Consider the following 18,075-nt stretch of genomic DNA (forward strand, 5'->3'; position numbering starts at 1 on the left):
AAGGCCCCGCCCCTCCAAACAGCTTCCGTAGGACCGCGACCGTCGCGCGGCGGTCACGGCCCCTTTAAGCCCGAGCCCCGCCCCTGGCTCCCCAACCCCTTCTCTCCGCTCCCCCTCCAGCCCGCACCAGGTACCCCGGCAGGTCGTGCGGCTTCGCGCGCGGTGGTGAGTGCCGGGCCCCGAGGGGGCGCGAGGACACCTTCCTCGTCTTCCAGCAGCCCTTGCGGTGTCCTCGCGGGTCGCGGGGGGCGGAGCTTGAGCAGCGACCCTGGTGGGGGAGACAGGGTGCTCTGAGCGCGGAATGGGTGGGCCGGGACCGGCCGAGCAGGGGGAGGGGCTCAGGTGATTTACGGAGAGGGAATGGCCCCCAGCAGTGCTCGCCTGGTGACTGCGGGTGTAGGGGACTGGGCTTAACGGTCCCGCGGCGTGTCCCCTCTCCCTTGCCCGGCCAATGCTCCCGTACAGCTCAGTTGCGGAATTGTCCTCCCGCTCCCCTGGGGTTCAGGCCCGTTTGTGGGGGGCGGCTGCCGCCTGTCCCGCCGCCAGACACCGCAGTCGTGGAGGCCGCTGGAGAGGCCCAGGGGGGCGGCAGGAGGGCAGCGACCCCCCGACTCTTGGCAGAGGTGGGGGCCGCAGCAGAAGGCGCAGGGGTGGAGAGTGGCCAGCGGCCAAAAACCGCCTCCCCCAGGTCCGGGCTGAGTTGTGGGTTGGGGAAGGGTTTGGCTCCGGGACCTCAGTTCCAAACCTCTGCCCATCAGAGAGCCGGCGGTCACCATGGCGATGCGGGAGCTGGTGGAGGCGGAATGCGGGGGTGCCAACCCGCTCATGAAGCTGGCCGGGCACTTCACCCAGGACAAGGCCTTTCGGCAGGAGGGGTTGAGGCCTGGCCCCTGGCCCCCAGGAGCCCCAGCCTCGGAGGCGGTGAGTGTTCTTCAGGCGGAAAGCTCGAGTTGTGACCTGGGATGGAGGGTCCGGATGCACACTTTGGGATAACTGCTGTCTCTATTGTGTTGGAAATGATAATAGTTGCCACGCAAGGGGTGTTTACTATATTAAACATTGAATGTCTTTATATAGACGAAGACAACCATTTTATAGATGAGGAAACTGAGGCTTTGAGAAGTTTTGTGGCTTGCCTTATGAATGGAAGAACTGAAATTTTAACCCAGGGTTAACTGAGTTGTGTGGCTGTGGTCTTCACCACTGTACCATATTGTCTCCCTTTCTTTTGTCTTAGGTCTCTAAGCCTTTGGGGGTAGCCTCTGAAGATGAGGTAAATATGCCAGTCTTTTCTGTCGCATTTTTCGTTCGCCAATGGTATTTTTCCTTTAAACTGGGCTCATCCGTACTTCAGTCTGTGGACTTCCCTGACCAAATGAGATTTGCCTCAGCTCTCCTGCTTGTTTTTAAGTATTCTTCGAGTGTTTCCAAATCTATAGTTTCTGTGTTTCCCTTTCCTTGTGTTTGATGTTAGTATCCCTCATCCAATGGGCCCCTGTCTCTTGCTGGGTTCCTTTCACCACCTCTCTTCGGACAGTTGGTGACCGAATTCCTCCAGGACCAGAATGCACCACTTGTATCCCGTGCCCCTCAGACCTTCAAGATGGATGACCTCCTGGCAGAGATGCAGGAGATTGAACAGTCAAACTTCCGCCAGGCACCCCAGAGAGGTGGGTCCAGAGTCTGGTTCTGGGTTGGGGGGGCGGGGGTCACCATTTTCTGTGCAGGTAGGAACAAAGGGATTCCGTATTTAGATGCTGCTGGTATTGAGGAACTGAGATGCAGAAGGAGACAAAAGGAACAGAGTGTCTTCATGTGCACTCAGGGTTCCTTAGGCATGATAGAATGATAGGTATTTTCCTTAGTTCTCTCTCTGTCTCCCTCTTAAGCCCCTGGTGTGGCCGACTTGGCCCTGTCGGAGAACTGGGCCCAGGAGTTCCTTGCAGCTGGAGACGCTGTGGATGTAACTCAGGATTACAATGAGACTGACTGGTCCCAAGAGTTCATCTCTGAAGTTACGGGTGAGGCTTCTTATGGGAAGATCTACAGTGGTGCCTGTGATGCGAAGTTCTACGCTGTTACCCTCATTCATTTTAGGATATAGAGTGATTTCAACTGCTTATGACCTTTCTGGACTCTTGCCTCTTTTCTATAGGGCACTGAGCCTGATTTGTCTTAGGTGGTAACAGGGAATTGAAGCTTATATTAAACAGAGGCGTGAGTTTGAACTGGATAAGAGATTTTGAGGAGAGAGAGAACACGAGGAGTTCGGTTTTCTTCTTTGTTATCTGGAACTTCAGTACTGTAGTTTGGTGGGGAGGATCCGCAGATTGGGTGGATGGCAGTGTTGCCCAGGAAGAGAGAAATGTTTAACACATCCCTTGGGATTCTGGCATTAAGTCATCTTGAACAGGGTTAGAGCCTTGGAAAGTGGAATTGTGGAGTTCAAAGGCCTGAAGTATATGGTCTTGATGATAATAATTAATAACAAGAGCTAATGTTTACTTAATCATGTTCTAGGCTTTGTTTTAGTGCTTTAAATGCATTGTCCGTTTAATCCCCCTGAGAACCCTTGAGGTAGTTATTATTCCTAGTATATAGATAGGAAAACTGAGGCTGAGAGGTTAAATAATTTGCCCAAGGAGTCATAGCTTTGTAAGTGGTGGAGATGGGATTTGACTCTGGGTTTGAATGATTCCAGAGTCTGTGGGCTTACCTATTATGCTATACTGCCAGGCCTGCAACTTAAGCTCTTCAGGGTCCCAGCCTAATTTTCCCTCTTTGAGTTGTCTGTGCTCACTGCATCCTGGGGGACTGATTCTTCTCCCCCAGGCCTTTCTGATTACAGGCCTGGGCAAGGGCATTCTCTTACTCTTTGCTCTTCCTGATTGCTCTCAAAGAGAGCACTGTTAGCCTATTTCCAATTTAAGAAATCAAGAATCACAAAAGAGATAAAGGGAGAAAGTTGCAAAGATTCTGGCCTCTCAGGGTGCTCACATCATCGTAGTTCCTGAATTTTCATGACATGATTGATGGGACCTAATTGGTACCCCCTGCCCCCAATCATTTTTATTCTCCTAAAGACAGGGCTTCCTCCACACACAAGAGAAAAACCCACAAATCGTACCAACTAAAACTCATCTTTAATAAAAGCTGTTGGTCTCTTTTATCATGACTCCCTTTCCCTCCTTTAAGTTGGAGTTTAAGGAAGAACAATGGGTGTTCTTGGTTTCTATGCACTTTATATTCTCAGAGCCAGTTGAGCTTCACAGAAACACAAGGTAGGTATTCCTCCCCCATTTTATAGACAAGGAAACTGAGATTTGGAAGGGTTAATACTTTGTCTGAAATCATTCAGTAACAGAGATTACATGCAAACTCATGTCTGTCTGACTCCAGGCTCCATACTTAGAATCATTACACTATCATGGAGAATCTTCTGTGTGGAATTGCCCCAATTGGAAAATCTGAGCTGTAATAAAGACCCGCCACCAGACTGAAAGTCAGCTTTTTGTACAAACCTTAGATTTAAGTGCTGTTTCTTATCGCAGGGAGACTTCTGTTACAATGTATGGGCATCAGTCATTTTTGATAATTCAGGAAAAAATCATCACTACTATAAGCATTGAGATTGATGAGATTTTTGTTAAAATTAGATGAATACTTGGAGCCATTGAAATCTTCCTTAACCTGTAAATGAAAAACTACTTTAGAAAAACACGTTGGACCTGTCTTACCTGTTAAATAGTCTTTGGGAGATCTCTCTCTTCCTCTGTTCTGTACGTTTTTGTGGAACTGTGCCTGCTTCACAGAGGCAGGGATATGGAAAGCTGGAAAGGGATATTGAGCTATGTGGGATCTGCCTTCATATAAATGTCCTATTGCAGTAGTATATTGCTTTGTATGTAGCGGCCCTTCAGAATTTACTGAATGAGAGAATTGAGATCTGGGAGAAAGAGCTAACGGGGATTGATTTTCTAGTACAGTTATCCCTTGGTATCTGCAGGGGATTGGTTCCAGGACCCCTGTGGTTACCAAAATCCCGGATGCTCAAGTCCTTTATATAAAATTGCAATTTTATATATAAAATTGCTATTTTATATATAAAATTGCTTAAGTCCTTTATATAAAATTATATAAAATTGCATAATATTTGCATATAACCTACCCTCCCGTATGCTTTAAATCTCTAGATTATTATAATATCTAATACAATGTAAATGCTTTGTAAATAGTCGCCAGCATGGGGCAAATTCAAAGTTTTGCTTTTTGGAACTTTCTAGAATTTCCCTGCCCCTCTCCCTCTGAATATTTTCCATCCACAGTTGGTTGAATCTGTGGATGTGGAACCCGTGGATACTAGCCTCATAACATTTGTGGCTGATGTTATTACAGTAGTGATATAGGTTACCTATTTCTTTGTGGATAAGTAGACTGCAAGTTGAGAGAAGGTTATATTCTTTAAATCTTTATTATTTTTAACTCCCCATTGTTAGGATTCTAGAATCTAGTTTAAAAGGAACCTTGAAGCTTAGTTTTTTTCTTGTTTGAATGTTGTATTTGGAAATACCGTTTCACTGGAAGTTGCAAAAAAATGTACAGAAAGGTTCTGTGTGTCTTTCCCTCTGTTTTCGCCGGTGGTGACATTTTGCATTTGTTAGTTATGTACAGTATCAACAGAAAATTGCCACTGGTACAATCCACAGATCTTATTAGATTTCACCAGTTTTACATGCCTTTATTTGTATGTTTATAGTTTTATCACATATGTAGATTTGCATAACCATTACTGCAATCAAGATATAGAATTATTCCATTACCACATAAAGCTCATTTTTTAGTCTGAAATATTTCTTGGTGGAATTCCGCTTCTCCCTCTCACCCCAGTCTTCTGCGCCAAATAAGTGTCCATCTTGTGATTGCTCAGCTCTAGGAAGAAACGCATCTTTAAGGGGTTTTGAGTTTAGACAGCCTCAGCTAAAATGGTGTGTGGGGTTCATATGACAATTATGAGAGATAAGCCTGTACTTTGATAGGAAGGGCAATGGCCAGCAGTAGCAGATGATGATTGGCAGTAGCTCTCCCCTGGATGGCAGAGGAAGAGGCTATGGAATAAAAGGAATAATAATCTCATTGTGATGTTTTCCACTTTTGTATGGATTTTCCTTGAGCAGACAGTAATGATAATAATAGCTAATATTTGTTACTCTGTGCTTTGCATAGGCATTATCTCATCTGGTCTTCACAAGAATCCCTGTGAGGTAGCTATTATATCTACTTCATAGATAAGGAATTGGAAACTTAGAGGGTTGATAACTTGTCTAGAGACTCACAGTGAATAAGTGGTGGAGTTGGGATGTGAGTGCAGGTAGCCTGACCCTAGAACCTGCATTCTTGATCACTGTGTTACTTAGTGGATGTGGAAACTTTCATGGGTAAAGGTGGGAAGTTCTGAGTTTTTGACTGTTGAGCTCGGGGTAGATGTGCCCAGATGAAGTGAGCACACAGTGAGAACCTGGGCCAGGTGAACACTGTGAATCAGAGGTTTGGTGTCTAGGTTGTTGGTTGTCACTCTCTGATCTCTGTGCCCTAGGACAGTCCCTCCCACTCAGCAGGACTTAGTTGCTTCCATCTCACAGGGATCCAGATGAATCTGATTTTCTGTAAGAATTTCTCAAAAAGTACTTTGAAGGCCAGGTAGTATTCTTTTGGTTATTTTATTTTGACTTCTTTGTTGGAGCAGGTTCCCAATGCCAGAAAATCCTGAGTCTTGTGGCCAATATGGCTAAATACCAAATTACAGCTGTATGAGGATGACTCATCTCTGGGATTCTTTTTTCTAAACGACCTCTTGTCTGTTTTAAAGTCCAGGTGCTTTGTACTTTTTCTGTTGCTGCTTGTCCTTTAGAGGAGCATTTCACAGAAATGGTGTTCTCTGCAATGTGTGGAGTACCTTTGGCCAGAATACGCTTTTGTGAAACACTCTAGCTGAGAGGGAGTGACTGGAGAGTGAGGAGGGGGGCTGGGTATTTTTCAGCAGAATGGGACGGAGTATTAAGCATTTCCTTATTAGGTCTCCAGACTTGAGCTAACAGTCTAGCTGGGGCAAAGGAAAGAGAAATGTTGCTTGTAAAAGCTAGTGAGGGAAATCTTGATATAAATGTTAGGAGTTCTCGAAATTAAGAGACCAAGTCTGTGATCAAAAATATTGTCAACCGTATCTTTTATTTTATTAGTAATAAATCACTTATTATTTATGATCAGGTGAAATCTGTGAGTCTTGATCTTTTTTTTTCTTTCTTTTTCAGATTTTGACATTATTTTCTCAGATGTTGAGATGAGTTTGTTGAAATTATTCAGGCAGAGTCTCAGTTAAATGGAATAGAAAGTTCTGTTGCATATGAATCTCGAGGAGGTAAACCTGCCTTCTTGGTGTTCAAAGCGGTAACAGATCTTCAAATTAGGGACAGAGACAGGATGACCATTTTTGAGGATATGGGTGCAGAGCAGAAGGGAAGAACACGCCGACCCATCCTTCTCTGCGTGCACTCACTCTTTAGGGTCCCTTTAAATCCTTTAACTAATCTGTGTCATTACTTTTTTGTTTTCCTGGCCCTAGAATAGTAAAGAGCAAAGTCCTGGAGGTTGAGAAAAGTTCAGCACCCTCATTTGATATGTTTATTCTGATGTTGCAGCAGTGCCCTTTTTCATGAGAGCTGCTAAGATAATTTCTGGACTTAGACTTAAAAACATAGCCCTCAAAAGCAGTCAAAAGTGACAGAATTCAGAATAATGTTTATCCGGGGGTTGCGGGCCTGCGGGAGCCTGTGAGGGAACTGTAGACGGTCCATGTCGTGATCCGGGTGGTGGTGGCTTGAGTGTGCTCACGGGTAGAAATTAATGAAGCAGCTCACCTAAGTTTGGTCCAGTTTACGTACCTTCATGTTCGTATGTTACACCTCGAATAATGAAAAAAAATCCAGTGGGAAGAGTGGACTCATGTATCTTTAGTTCTAGCCCAGCATTCTGCTTCTCAGATTCTCTTGGTAGGTATATTAGGATGAAATATGAGGTTCCTTTTTTTTTTTTTTAATTTTTATTGGAGTATAGTTGCTTTACAATATTGTGTTAGTTTCTACTGTACTGCAAAGTGAATCAGCAGTACATATACATATACCCCCTCTTTTTTGGATTTCCTTCCCATTTAGGTCACCACAGAGCATTGAGTAGAGTTCCCTGTGCAATACAGTAGGTTCTCATTAGTTATCTATTTTACACATAGTATCAATAGTGTATATATGTGGATCCCAGTCTCCCAATTATGAGGCTCCTTTTGTTGGGAGGGTGTGAACTCTGTAAATGGAGGACAGACCAAGGTTTGGTTAAAGAATGGGGAGCTCCTGTGTTCTCCCCTGGTTCCCTGCCGGGTCCCTGCAGTACCTTTGAGGAAGGTGGAGGCCCAGTGCCCACTATTTCTTAGTGAGGGCTCTTGCACTTCAAACAAAAGGGTTTGGTCCCTACTTCTCTCCTGAGCCTCCTTATTTGGCCTCCTGTCCCCAGTTCAGTAAACACCTGCCCTAGGCCCCTTGGGAGCAGGTTGGATGTTGAAAGTTTAGTAGTATTTTCTTTTGACCAGTGGTCTCTGAGGGATTCTGCTTTGACTTGGTTAAGTTCATATTCTCCCTTTCCTGATCCCTCACTGATTTCCCCACCTGTCTGCTCCTTGCAGACCCTTTGTCTGTGTCCCCAGCCCGCTGGGCTGAGGAATACCTGGAGCAGTCAGAGGAGAAGCTGTGGCTGGGAGAACCAGAGGGGACGGCTGCCACTGCTCGCTGGTGAGTCCAGCCACTTCGCTCGGGACGGCTCCCTGTGGAAAGAGTGGGACAGTTTTCCTGCTCCCCTCCACCAAGCTCCTCTATCCACATTCTTAAACCAAGTTGCAATCCCTTCATTTTCTGCTCTAAGGTTTCCACTTGTATTATTACCCTGATTCATTTATGTCTCAAATATAATCGAGTCGAGAATCCTAACTGTCCTACCAAAAGTTTGTAACTTTATCTTAATGCACCCTGTTCCCCCTTTAATTTGGAGCCTGCCACTGTCTATTCCTTCTCTCTGGAAAGACGCGTTTGGGAAAGAGAGAGGTGAACGCATGTAGCTAGTGCTTTGCCACTCCTGCCCAAATGTCCTTCTTTAATGTAAATTGAAATTAGTAGGTCCTCAACCAGAGAGAGGAGTAGTGTCACCCTCTCTGTTCCCCGATGAGAACTGTAACTGCCACGGGCTGGGAGTGGGGAAGGATGTGGCAGACTAACGTGTAAAATGAGCGAGTCCTCACCTGTCCCAGGTATGATGAATACCAGCCTGAGGAGGACCTGCAGCACACGGCCAGCGACTTTGTGGCCAAGGTGGATGACCCAAAGCTGGCTAACTCTGAGGTGAGCCACGTCCCGCTGCTACTTTGCCCAGCAGAGCTGGTCTGAGAACTCAGGAGTCCTGCTTCTCTGACCCCAGTTTAGTTTAAGGCGAAAGAGATGAGATCCGAGGTCCACTCCTTCCTGTCTGGAGAACAGAGACTTAGGACCCTGCCTCTTCTTCCAGTATTCTTGCCCTCATTTCCTTGCCTACTAACCCTTTGTCTTTTCTGTGCCTTCTCAGATCTCTCGAGCCAGAAATCCCTTTCTTTTTGCTCTCTGCTTTTTCCAGCGTCTTTAGCCTATCTTGTCTGTAGCTAGAGATGGTCAGGGGGAGGGGTAAGTGCAGGCTTCTCTGGGCGTGGTTGAGAGGGCACACCCGGAAGTCCTCTCCCAAGTGGCCTGTGTGTGTCTCTGTGCCCCAGTTCCTGAAATTCGTGCGGCAGATTGGCGAGGGGCAGGTGTCCCTGGAGTCCGGCGCAGGGTCGGGCCGAGCTCAGGCAGAGCAGTGGGCAGCAGAGTTTATTCAGCAGCAGGTAGGACACTGTCACCTCCCAGTCCTACCTCAGAGCCGGCTGGTGCCCCCGGCCGTGGGTTCAGGGTTCAGTGGTCCAGATGGGGAAGGGATCTTATTGCCAGCTTGTTTGGTAGCATCCAGGTCCTGAGTGGGTGGGAAAGAGATTCTGAGAACGTTCTTCTCAGAAGTGCCCAGGTTGGTGGTGTCTAATGGGTATTTAGTTGACATTTAGTGGGTGGAAAGTTGTTGTTGGTGGTATGACCATCCTTCTTTGTCACAGGGTACTTCAGAGGCCTGGGTTGACCAGTTCACAAGACCAGTAAACACATCTGCTCTTGATATGGAGTTTGAACGAGCCAAGTCAGCTATAGAGGTGAGAGCAGCTAGTACAGGTGTAACCAGTCCAAGAGAAAACACTTCTTTGGAGAGAGCGGGTGTCTTAACATCAGAGACGGGTGAACATTGTATTTCATAGTGTTCTTGGAGCCTCTTTGTCAGAATTGCTTGGGATGGGGTGGTTGCCTGTCAGAAATGCAAATTCCTGGGCATCACAGACTACTGAGTCAGAATCTGGGGGTAGGATCTAGGAACCTGCATGAAAAGAAGCTCTTCAGGTGATCTTAAACACATTGACGTTAAACAACTACTGCCATAGGGACTCCATCTTGGTGGAACTAAGGGTGGGGCGGGGTGCTCATGATGAATCTTCTGTTTCTCTCTGCCTTGCCTTCCTTACAGTCTGAGGTCGATTTCTGGGACAAGTTGCAGGCAGAGTTGGAGGAGATGGCCAAACGGGATGCTGAGGCCCACCCCTGGCTTTCTGACTATGACGACCTCACGGCTGCTTCCTACGATAAGGTAAGAACTAGTTTTTCAGACTGCAGGATTTCCTTGTTTTATTGTCTCTCCTTTAATCCTGAATCTGAAGGGTACCCACTCTTAAGTAATTATTTTCTTGAGCCCCTTTCCGTGAAAGGCAGCCTGAATTATTCCCTTGCCCCTGCGCTCCTCCAGTTATTGAGAGTATGCTTTATTCTTGGGATATAGAAGTTAATGATAATAGACCACCCTTGTCAAATGACAACAGTAAGCGACAAAATACCTAGAGTAGAGGTTTGCACATGATGCAGTAAGAGCACAGAGGAAGGAGCCTTGCTTTGGAGTTGGTTGAAAACATTTTAAGAAGATTGATAGCTCCTTTGGTAGAGAGTGGTAGGTGGTAGGCCATCTCTCTGCCCTCCACCTTAGTATCTATTTACTTTTTTAACTCACAAGTTTATTTTAAATTCTGATCTCTTCCTGTAGGTACTAACCACTTGCCCCCAGTTTAGGGTATTTTCAAAGAATTGTATTAAATAATTCAAATGCTAAGAAAATTTCCCAGAAGTCGGTGGTGAAGAATGATTGAATTTTGCATGTAGTATATACTGTTGCCTTAGAAGCATATGTTATATCGGGGTATCACTGTGAAAAAAATCTGCTTGCGGGTTGTGGGGCATTCGGACATGTGGGTAATAATTGAGCTGTGAGTTGAAGCATGACTGGGGAGGGAGAGATTGCTTGGTTTTGAAAAAGGCAAAACAGGAACTGGGGAGGTGATCAGTGGTGTCTTTTTCTCAGCTCAGACCTGGTTGGGGCTAGAACTAGAGGACCAGGATTCTGGAGGTAGATCTTGCGAAGATAGAGAAGAACAGAGTTCAAGATAACTTAGAAAAGGCTAGGATTTAAAAGCCAATGAAAATCTTAGTACTTGGAAAAAGATGATTTTGTTTATTATCCCAGCCTGACTTTCTGAGAGTTGTTCTGTGATATAATAGAAAAGGGAGCTTACCTTTTGGGACCCCATCCTCTGGTTTTTCCATAGTAAGAGTTTCTTCTATAGACTTGTGATGAGGAAGAACTGAAGGAAATACCTGGAGATAATACTTTTATTAATTTATAATAGACACTTGATAAGTTGCACAGGCCCTGTCGACTTACAGATGGCAAGGTATAAAGTTTAGATAAAAATTTCCTGGGACTTCCCTGGTGGCACAGTGGTTAAGACTCCACCTGCCAATGCAGGGGACACGGGTTCAATCCCTGGTCCGGGAAGATCCCACATGCCATGGAGCAACTATGCCTGTGCACCACAACTACTGAGCCTGCACTCTAGAGCCTGTGAGCCATAACTACTGACCTATGTGCCACAACTACTGAGGCCCATGCACCTGGAGCCCGTGCTCCGCGAGAAGAGAAGCCACCTCAATGAGAAGCCCGTGCGCTGCAATGAAGAGTAGCCCCGCTCGCTACAAATAGAGAAAGCCCGTGCACAGCAATGAAGATGCAACACAGCCAAAAAATAAATTAAAATAATTAAAAAAAATTTTTTCCTGGTTTTTGATAAGTATAGACATAGCTCTAACTTCATATGAGCAGCACCTCCTCTTAGCATTTTTTACTTCTGTATTAATGACATGATAGTTGGAATAAATTCTTTAATTCAAAACCTAAAAACATAATTATGTTTTTAGATCTTTGAACCCTATTTTGGTATCATTGATACCTTGGGATATTGCAGAATTAGGATTAGAAACATTTGCATTAAGGTCCCAGATTTTGTCTGCCTTTTGTTAAACTGTTAATAAATTATATGTCAATAGTACTTGTTTTTTATTTTTCAAATGTTGATCTAACTCTATCAGGTAAATTCATGGGTATCTGAATGTCGTATTTTTTATTCATGATCCTTAAATTTTCAAGGCTACACCTACAGCTGGAGCAGATATGATACTGTATACTGTTAGCGTGAAGGAGAAATTTCTGTGATGGGACACACTCTACTTAGTAGTGATCCTATTTTTGCAGTATTATCCTATGAAATTTTGAGCAGACCAGACGATGGGTCAGATCTGATGAATGGCTTGGATTAGACTTTTTAAGATGCAACAGTGGTCCCAAGCTTATCCTGCATCCTGTGGGTTGTTAAACGTTCCTCCAGAGGACTCTTTTTTTTTTTTCATCTATACAAATATTCTACTTTTGAAAAATTCCTCTCTGATCAGCAATTGATAAAATCTCAAGGAGGATAGATAACACAGACAAGAGCATACTTAGAGAACCCTGTGGTTGCAACGTGATGGGATTGATTTGTTGCACTGTCTGCTGAGGATAATACCTATTCACACATAGTATTTTAAACTTTTTGGTAAGGCTGTGGCAGATATTCTCATTTGATGTTCTCAGTAACTCTGAGAGGCAGGAATTACTTTCATTAGGAAATTGTGTTATCGGTGACAATGATCTGTTTCCTATGGGGTGGCTTAAAACATGGGAGGGTGAATGCAGAAGGCTTTATCTTGTGGAACTCTTAACAGTGTAGGTGGGGCTGGCAAACTGTGGCCCATGGGAAATCTATCCTTCCACCTTTTTCTTTTTTTTTATGGCCCGTGAGCTGAGAATGGTTTTAACATTTTTAAATGGTTTTTAAAAAATGAAAAGTAATGATTTGTGAAACGTGAAAATTATATATTGATAAAATTCAAACTTCAGTGTCCATAAATAGAGTTTTATTGGAACACAGCCATGCTTGTTTACATATCATCTGTGGCTAGTTTCTCACTGCTCTGGTGGAGATGAGTAGTTGTGACAAAATATTTATCCTCTGCCCCTTGCTGATCCTTGTTCTAGGGTCCTTTCCTATCTTCTGAGTTTTCCTGTTGCACGGAGGTGTCCCAGGAACATTACCTATTCTCGACATGAATATACTTTTTATACGTTTATCCCAAATCCATCTCCTGTATGTCTCACTTCTTAAATCCCCATTGTAATTATTTAATTTTTATTTGTTACAAATAATTTGCAGATACTTATAATGGTTTAGAACTTGGCTGGCAAGATTTGAGCGTTTCTGGTTCTTGAGCAGTTTCACAATGGTAGTGAAGAAGGGCCTCACTCATGTCTTTGTTTCGTACAGTTTCATTCTGATTTGTCCTTAACTGCGTTTAGAAAGGGCCCTGCCCTGTATTTTGCATCTTGTGTTCATTCTGGGGTATTGTTTTGTAATGGTAACCACTACTCTCCAAAAAGGAGCATTTTATTCCCTTGTCCCAAGTCACACGCTTACTAGGGACCCATTTTATCTTAACACCTCTCTGCCTACGTGGAAGCCCTGGGGACAGAGCTCTGCACAGAGCATCATAACTTCCCTCAAATGAGAAAGCCTCAGCTAGAAGAGGACTGGTCTTTCTGAAGCGTTTTCTGCCCTCAGGATTTTGGAATCCAGCTTTAATTTACTATCAGATACAGATTAATATTAATAACTTTTAAGAATGAAATTGGGGAATAAATTAAAATTTTCAAAGTGCTTGAACACATGCTGTCCAGTCAGTGTGCACAGGACTCCGTGAGCTGGGTAAGAGTTGCATATGAATAGCAGGGCCTCTGACTCCAAATTGCATTTCCTTTATAGATTATCACACTATTGCAGGATAACAAGAAATGCCCCTTGAATAGCTAAAGAGAACTTATCTCATTACTGTAAGCAGATCCTGTTAAGAAATATGCTCTGTCCAGTAATGAGAGATCAAGGATGTGGAAACACCGGCTGATAAAAACTTCCTAAAATGAGCTTAATCCCAGCTCATTTTAGGATCAGAGTTTGCCTGGCTTTCCAGTTGCTGTGGGCATGACCCGGAATTTCTTCACTGTGGTCGTAGGTGATCTCCTTTATGACATGGAGAACTTGCCAGCATTTATCCGGATACCTTTTTGGAGGCCTTCAGCTTCTTTTCCACGTCAGTCTTGGTTGTCAGCTCCCATTCCTGCTGCTCTGTGATGGCCCCCTCCGGGATGGGGTCTCACTTGGCTTCCCTTCCTCGTAGGGGTACCACTTTGAGGAGGAGAACCCCCTGCGTGACCACCCCCAGCCTTTTGAGGAGGGGCTGCGGCGACTTGAGGAGGGTGACCTGCCGAACGCTGTCCTGCTCTTCGAGGCGGCTGTGCAGCAGGACCCCAAGCACATGGAAGTGAGCAGCTCGTTCTTCTGACTTCAGATGAGAGACGCTCCCTCCAGTTTTGAGGGAGGCCCCGGAGGGTGGTGCCGATATTAGGGCCCGGGCGACAGCCTGGTCGGGTTCTGAGAGTGAGGTGGTGGGTGGGGCGAGCAGAGGAGGCAGTGGTGGGAAGGTGAATACCGGGGTGATGAAATCTGGCAACTTCCCTCTAGGCCTGGCAGTACCTGGGGACCACCCAGGCGGAGAATGAGCAAGAACTCTTAGCCATCAGCGCGCTGCGGAGGTGAGTACACTGAAAGGGTGGGGGGGCAGGGTGGTCCCAGGGCTCTACAAATAACCTTTAGAATGACAGAGTCTACTCTTCTTTCTGGCTACAAACACGAGTGTTTTCTCATGATGAAACTCTAAGGTTTGGGGTGAGTCTGGAGATAACTGGCTCCATTTGTTCCTCGGCTTTTGGTTTTATTTGTGGGACCCTGGCTGGTTCCTTGGCTGCTGAAATGTTCCGTTTCTCAGGACTGTAACTTTATTAATAACCCACCCGTAGAGGATTCCTCTGTACCTTAACTGAGGGAGTTGGCAGGTACCTCTACGTTCTGAAGCTTGGCTCGGCTCCCAGGGTGCTGATAGGTGCAGTGTCAGCCTCAGAGCCCAGCTCTGTCCATGTCTGTCCAAACAGGTGCCTAGAGCTAAAGCCAGACAACCGGACGGCACTGATGGCGCTGGCTGTAAGCTTCACCAACGAGTCCCTGCAGCGGCAGGCCTGCGAGACCCTGCGAGACTGGCTGCGCTACACACCAGCCTATGCCCACCTGGTGGCAGCCGGGGAAGAAGGGGCCAGCGGGGCAGGACTGGGCCCCAGCAAGCGCATCCTGGGCTCTCTGTTGTCCGAGTGAGTGTGGGGACCTCCTGGGATGACGAGTGGCAGCCCGAGTAGAAGGAGGACCTGGCTTGTGGAATTTTGGATAGATTGAGGCTCAGGGTCTAAGAGTGGGACAGAAGACTCAGGATTGGAAGGAGGATAGATAGACGCATCTTGGGGGTACGATTGGTTAGTGAAAGGATTATTTGGGAGGGGTAGGAATATAGACGTATCCATCCACCTGCTTTTTTGCATTTTTTTTTTCTTCCGTGTCCAGCTCCCTGTTTCTCGAAGTGAAAGAGCTCTTCCTGGCAGCTGTGCGCCTGGACCCGACATCCATTGACCCTGATGTGCAGTGTGGCTTGGGAGTCCTCTTCAACCTGAGTGGGGAGTACGACAAGGCGGTGGACTGTTTCACAGCCGCCCTCAGCGTTCGTCCCAATGTGAGCCTCAGGGGAGGAAGGGAGATAGGACAGGACTCTATACCTTATGGAGGAATCGTTTGTTGGGACCTTCGGAGTCATGGGATATTTCATTCCAGTGTTCCATGTACTGGTTGCCTTGGGAGAATTGGGAAAAGAAGAGCGGGAATCTAGGGTCGTCTGGACTTAGGGGAGTCTGCGGTGGGTGAGTGGTTACGTCGTGGTCACAACGTCGTGGCCACAACGTCGTGGCCACACAGTGACCTGTGGAGACAGGAGTGGAATCGTAACATGCGTTAGAGAAACAGAGTGGGGAGCCAGGGGGAGATCGGGCAGAATTTGATCTGAGCCTGGCCCCTGTTTGTAACCCTTGTCCATCCCTATCTTAGGACTATTTGCTGTGGAATAAGCTAGGGGCCACCCTGGCCAATGGAAACCAGAGTGAAGAAGCAGTAGCTGCATACCGTCGGGCCCTCGAGCTCCAGCCTGGCTATATACGGTCCCGCTACAACCTGGGCATCAGCTGCATCAACCTTGGGGCCCACCGGTGAGAGTATCTACTGAGGAATGAATGAATGAATGAATGAATGAATGAATGAACTCCCTGCCTTTGGCCCTGGCTCCTCATTCTCTGATCCTGTTATTTGACCTCGAGCTCCAGCTTGCTTTCTCCCCATGCCAGCTGACCTACCTCCTTCCACTGGTGTTCTGCTCACCAGCTCTCATTCTTCTCCCTTGCAGTGAGGCGGTGGAACACTTTTTGGAGGCCCTGAACATGCAGAGGAAAAGCCGGGGCCCTCGGGGCGAAGGGGGTGCCATGTCGGAGAACATCTGGAGCACCCTGCGTTTAGCCTTGTCTATGTTAGGCCAGAGCAACGCCTATGGGGCGGCTGACGCCCGGGATCTGTCCACCCTCCTAGCGATGTTCGGCCTGCCCCAATGACAGTGGGATGGGCTGCCCTGCGAGTGTTTGCCTGGAGGGGTGCCTGCTCTGGATGTGATCCCCTCTCCCCAAACGGGCCTACCAAGGGGGTGGGCTGATGGCCACAAGCGGTACTGCCTCTCAGGAGCTGCCTCAGTGTAGGGGTGGGTAGTCTGGTTCTAGTTCCTGCATAATTGTAGGAAGATGAGCTGTGTTGTCGGAGTCCCTTAGTAATTCAAGGGCTGTCCGTGCAGCTCCAGATCTCTCTGCTCATCACGCCCTTTCTTGGTGCTGCTTTTTGGGAAGGACCCAAGGATACAGGTTGTCATCTGCTGCCATTTCTGATTGGGTCTACCACATTTGTAGCGTCTGCCCTCCCCCTCCTTTCTCCTTTTACTGGGACTTGATGATAGTCCAGCCTCCTCGCGCAGTGTGTGTGGCAGGTTCTGTCAAGCGCCTCTGTGATGACTGTAGGGTGGGACGTGTTAGGAGTTGGCCTGTGTGATTTAAATGTTGATTTGGCTCAGCAGAGCTGAGGTTTTAGGGGTGCTCATAGTTCTGTCATTCTTGGACCTCTCCTGGCTATAGCTCAGGGTCCCTGGATAATGCTGCGCGCAGTAATGGGCGTCATTACCATAGGGGTCCTCAGGGGCTGCCGGGGTTAAGTTGCTACAGAGTGTTTGGGTGTGGGGAGAGGAAGCCTCATTGTGGAATGAGCCTCGAAGGGACCACGTGGGCTCAGGTCAAGGGCTCTGGCTTGGGGGCCTGTGGAGGGAGGACAGAGCAGGTGGGACGAGGAATGTCCTGAGTGCAGCCATCCCCCTCCTCTTAGAAAGACCTGCGAGTAGGAATTGAGCTAGCTCTTCTGGAAAGTTGGTTCAGAAATTGCAGGCTTGCCAAATTCCTGGCAGAGAGAGGGTTCAGTGTTACCTTGAGCCTTTGCTGTCCTTGAAATGTTTGTAGTGGGGAGGGTCGGAAAATCCCCTTCCCCCATATCACCTCCACAAGGTGAAGGCTGAGAGGAAGTGAGTGAGCAGCTTGGGTTCTGCCGGGGAGATGCACCGAGCCCAGAAACGGCTGAAGCGGCCGGGAAGCCTCTTGCCTTGTCTTAGGTAGCTAATGGTCAGATTTTTTTTAAAACTACCGTGGTCCCAAGTTTCCATCCTAAAATTTATTTTTCTTTGTATGAATATGTGTAAATGATTTAAAAAATAAAACTGTAAAATATTTGTATGAGGAATAAATGGAACAGACATGGCTTTGAGTCCTGCTACTGGGTGTGCAGTTGGGATGATGGGAGGGGAATTGCTGTTTGGAGGTTGGTGTTCAACGGTTTTTCTCGATTTATCTTTCAAATTCTCATTGGTACATTGATCACCTATCTGTCTCCCAAGTAATTACTCAGCACCTACTATATGCGAGGTACATGAATAAGGTGGTCGAGGTCCCCGTGTTCATGGGACTGATGGTTTAGCAGGAGACGGGTGTTAGACAATCATGCATTTGTTTACATTTGTGTTACTTCTATACAGGAAACTATGGGGTGTGATGTAATTGTTTGCTATTTTTTATTACGAATTATTACATGGGAGGACTTTTGTAGTTTCTTCAATGCTTAGGGCATTGAGATGCCAGCATTTCAGTGCTGGCTCTACCTGGTTTCTATCAGGAGCTCTCAAGAGACATATCAAGATGGGTCTCTACCCTGGGGAAAAATTTTAAAATACGAATATTTATGTTTGGAGATAAATGTCCATGGTCATGTTAGAATTTAAAATGTCTAAAGGAGAACTGGTTTAGTAATTATCCAGACGGTGAAATATTATTAAGCTATTTAATTATATTTATGGAGCAATTTCCAATGACAATAAATGCTAACAATATAATGAGAAGAAAAGTTTAGCAAACTTTTTACAGTTTTTATCTCAAGAAGAAAGTGCCTTG

General features: G+C 46.3%; 1 protein-coding gene across 5 annotated transcripts; it reads left to right on the forward strand.

Moving 5' to 3' along the window:
* Positions 1 to 36: 36 nt before the first annotated feature.
* On the forward strand, positions 37 to 17,395 carry PEX5 (peroxisomal biogenesis factor 5). Of its 5 annotated transcripts, none has more exons than XM_027093099.1 (16): positions 37 to 165; positions 759 to 921; positions 1,238 to 1,273; positions 1,538 to 1,670; positions 1,890 to 2,021; positions 7,730 to 7,835; positions 8,348 to 8,438; positions 8,840 to 8,950; positions 9,212 to 9,304; positions 9,670 to 9,789; positions 13,794 to 13,937; positions 14,138 to 14,208; positions 14,605 to 14,817; positions 15,065 to 15,230; positions 15,599 to 15,756; positions 15,951 to 17,395. In XM_027093099.1, the coding sequence occupies exons 2-16, from the start codon at positions 775 to 777 to the stop codon at positions 16,150 to 16,152; spliced, it is 1,923 nt and encodes a 640-aa protein (XP_026948900.1). In that variant the 5' UTR covers positions 37 to 165; positions 759 to 774; the 3' UTR covers positions 16,153 to 17,395. The 5 variants fall into 5 exon arrangements, with proteins under 5 accessions (XP_026948900.1, XP_026948901.1, XP_026948902.1 ...); XM_027093100.1 differs by having other exon boundaries at positions 1,559 to 1,670; XM_027093101.1 differs by lacking the exon at positions 9,212 to 9,304.
* The last annotated feature ends 680 nt before the right edge of the window (positions 17,396 to 18,075 follow it).

Source organism: Aethalodelphis obliquidens, unplaced genomic scaffold (genome assembly GCF_003676395.1).
Source record: "Aethalodelphis obliquidens isolate GAN/ISIS:26980383/991018 unplaced genomic scaffold, ASM367639v1 scaffold83, whole genome shotgun sequence".
Classification (NCBI taxonomy): domain Eukaryota; kingdom Metazoa; phylum Chordata; class Mammalia; order Artiodactyla; family Delphinidae; genus Aethalodelphis; species Aethalodelphis obliquidens.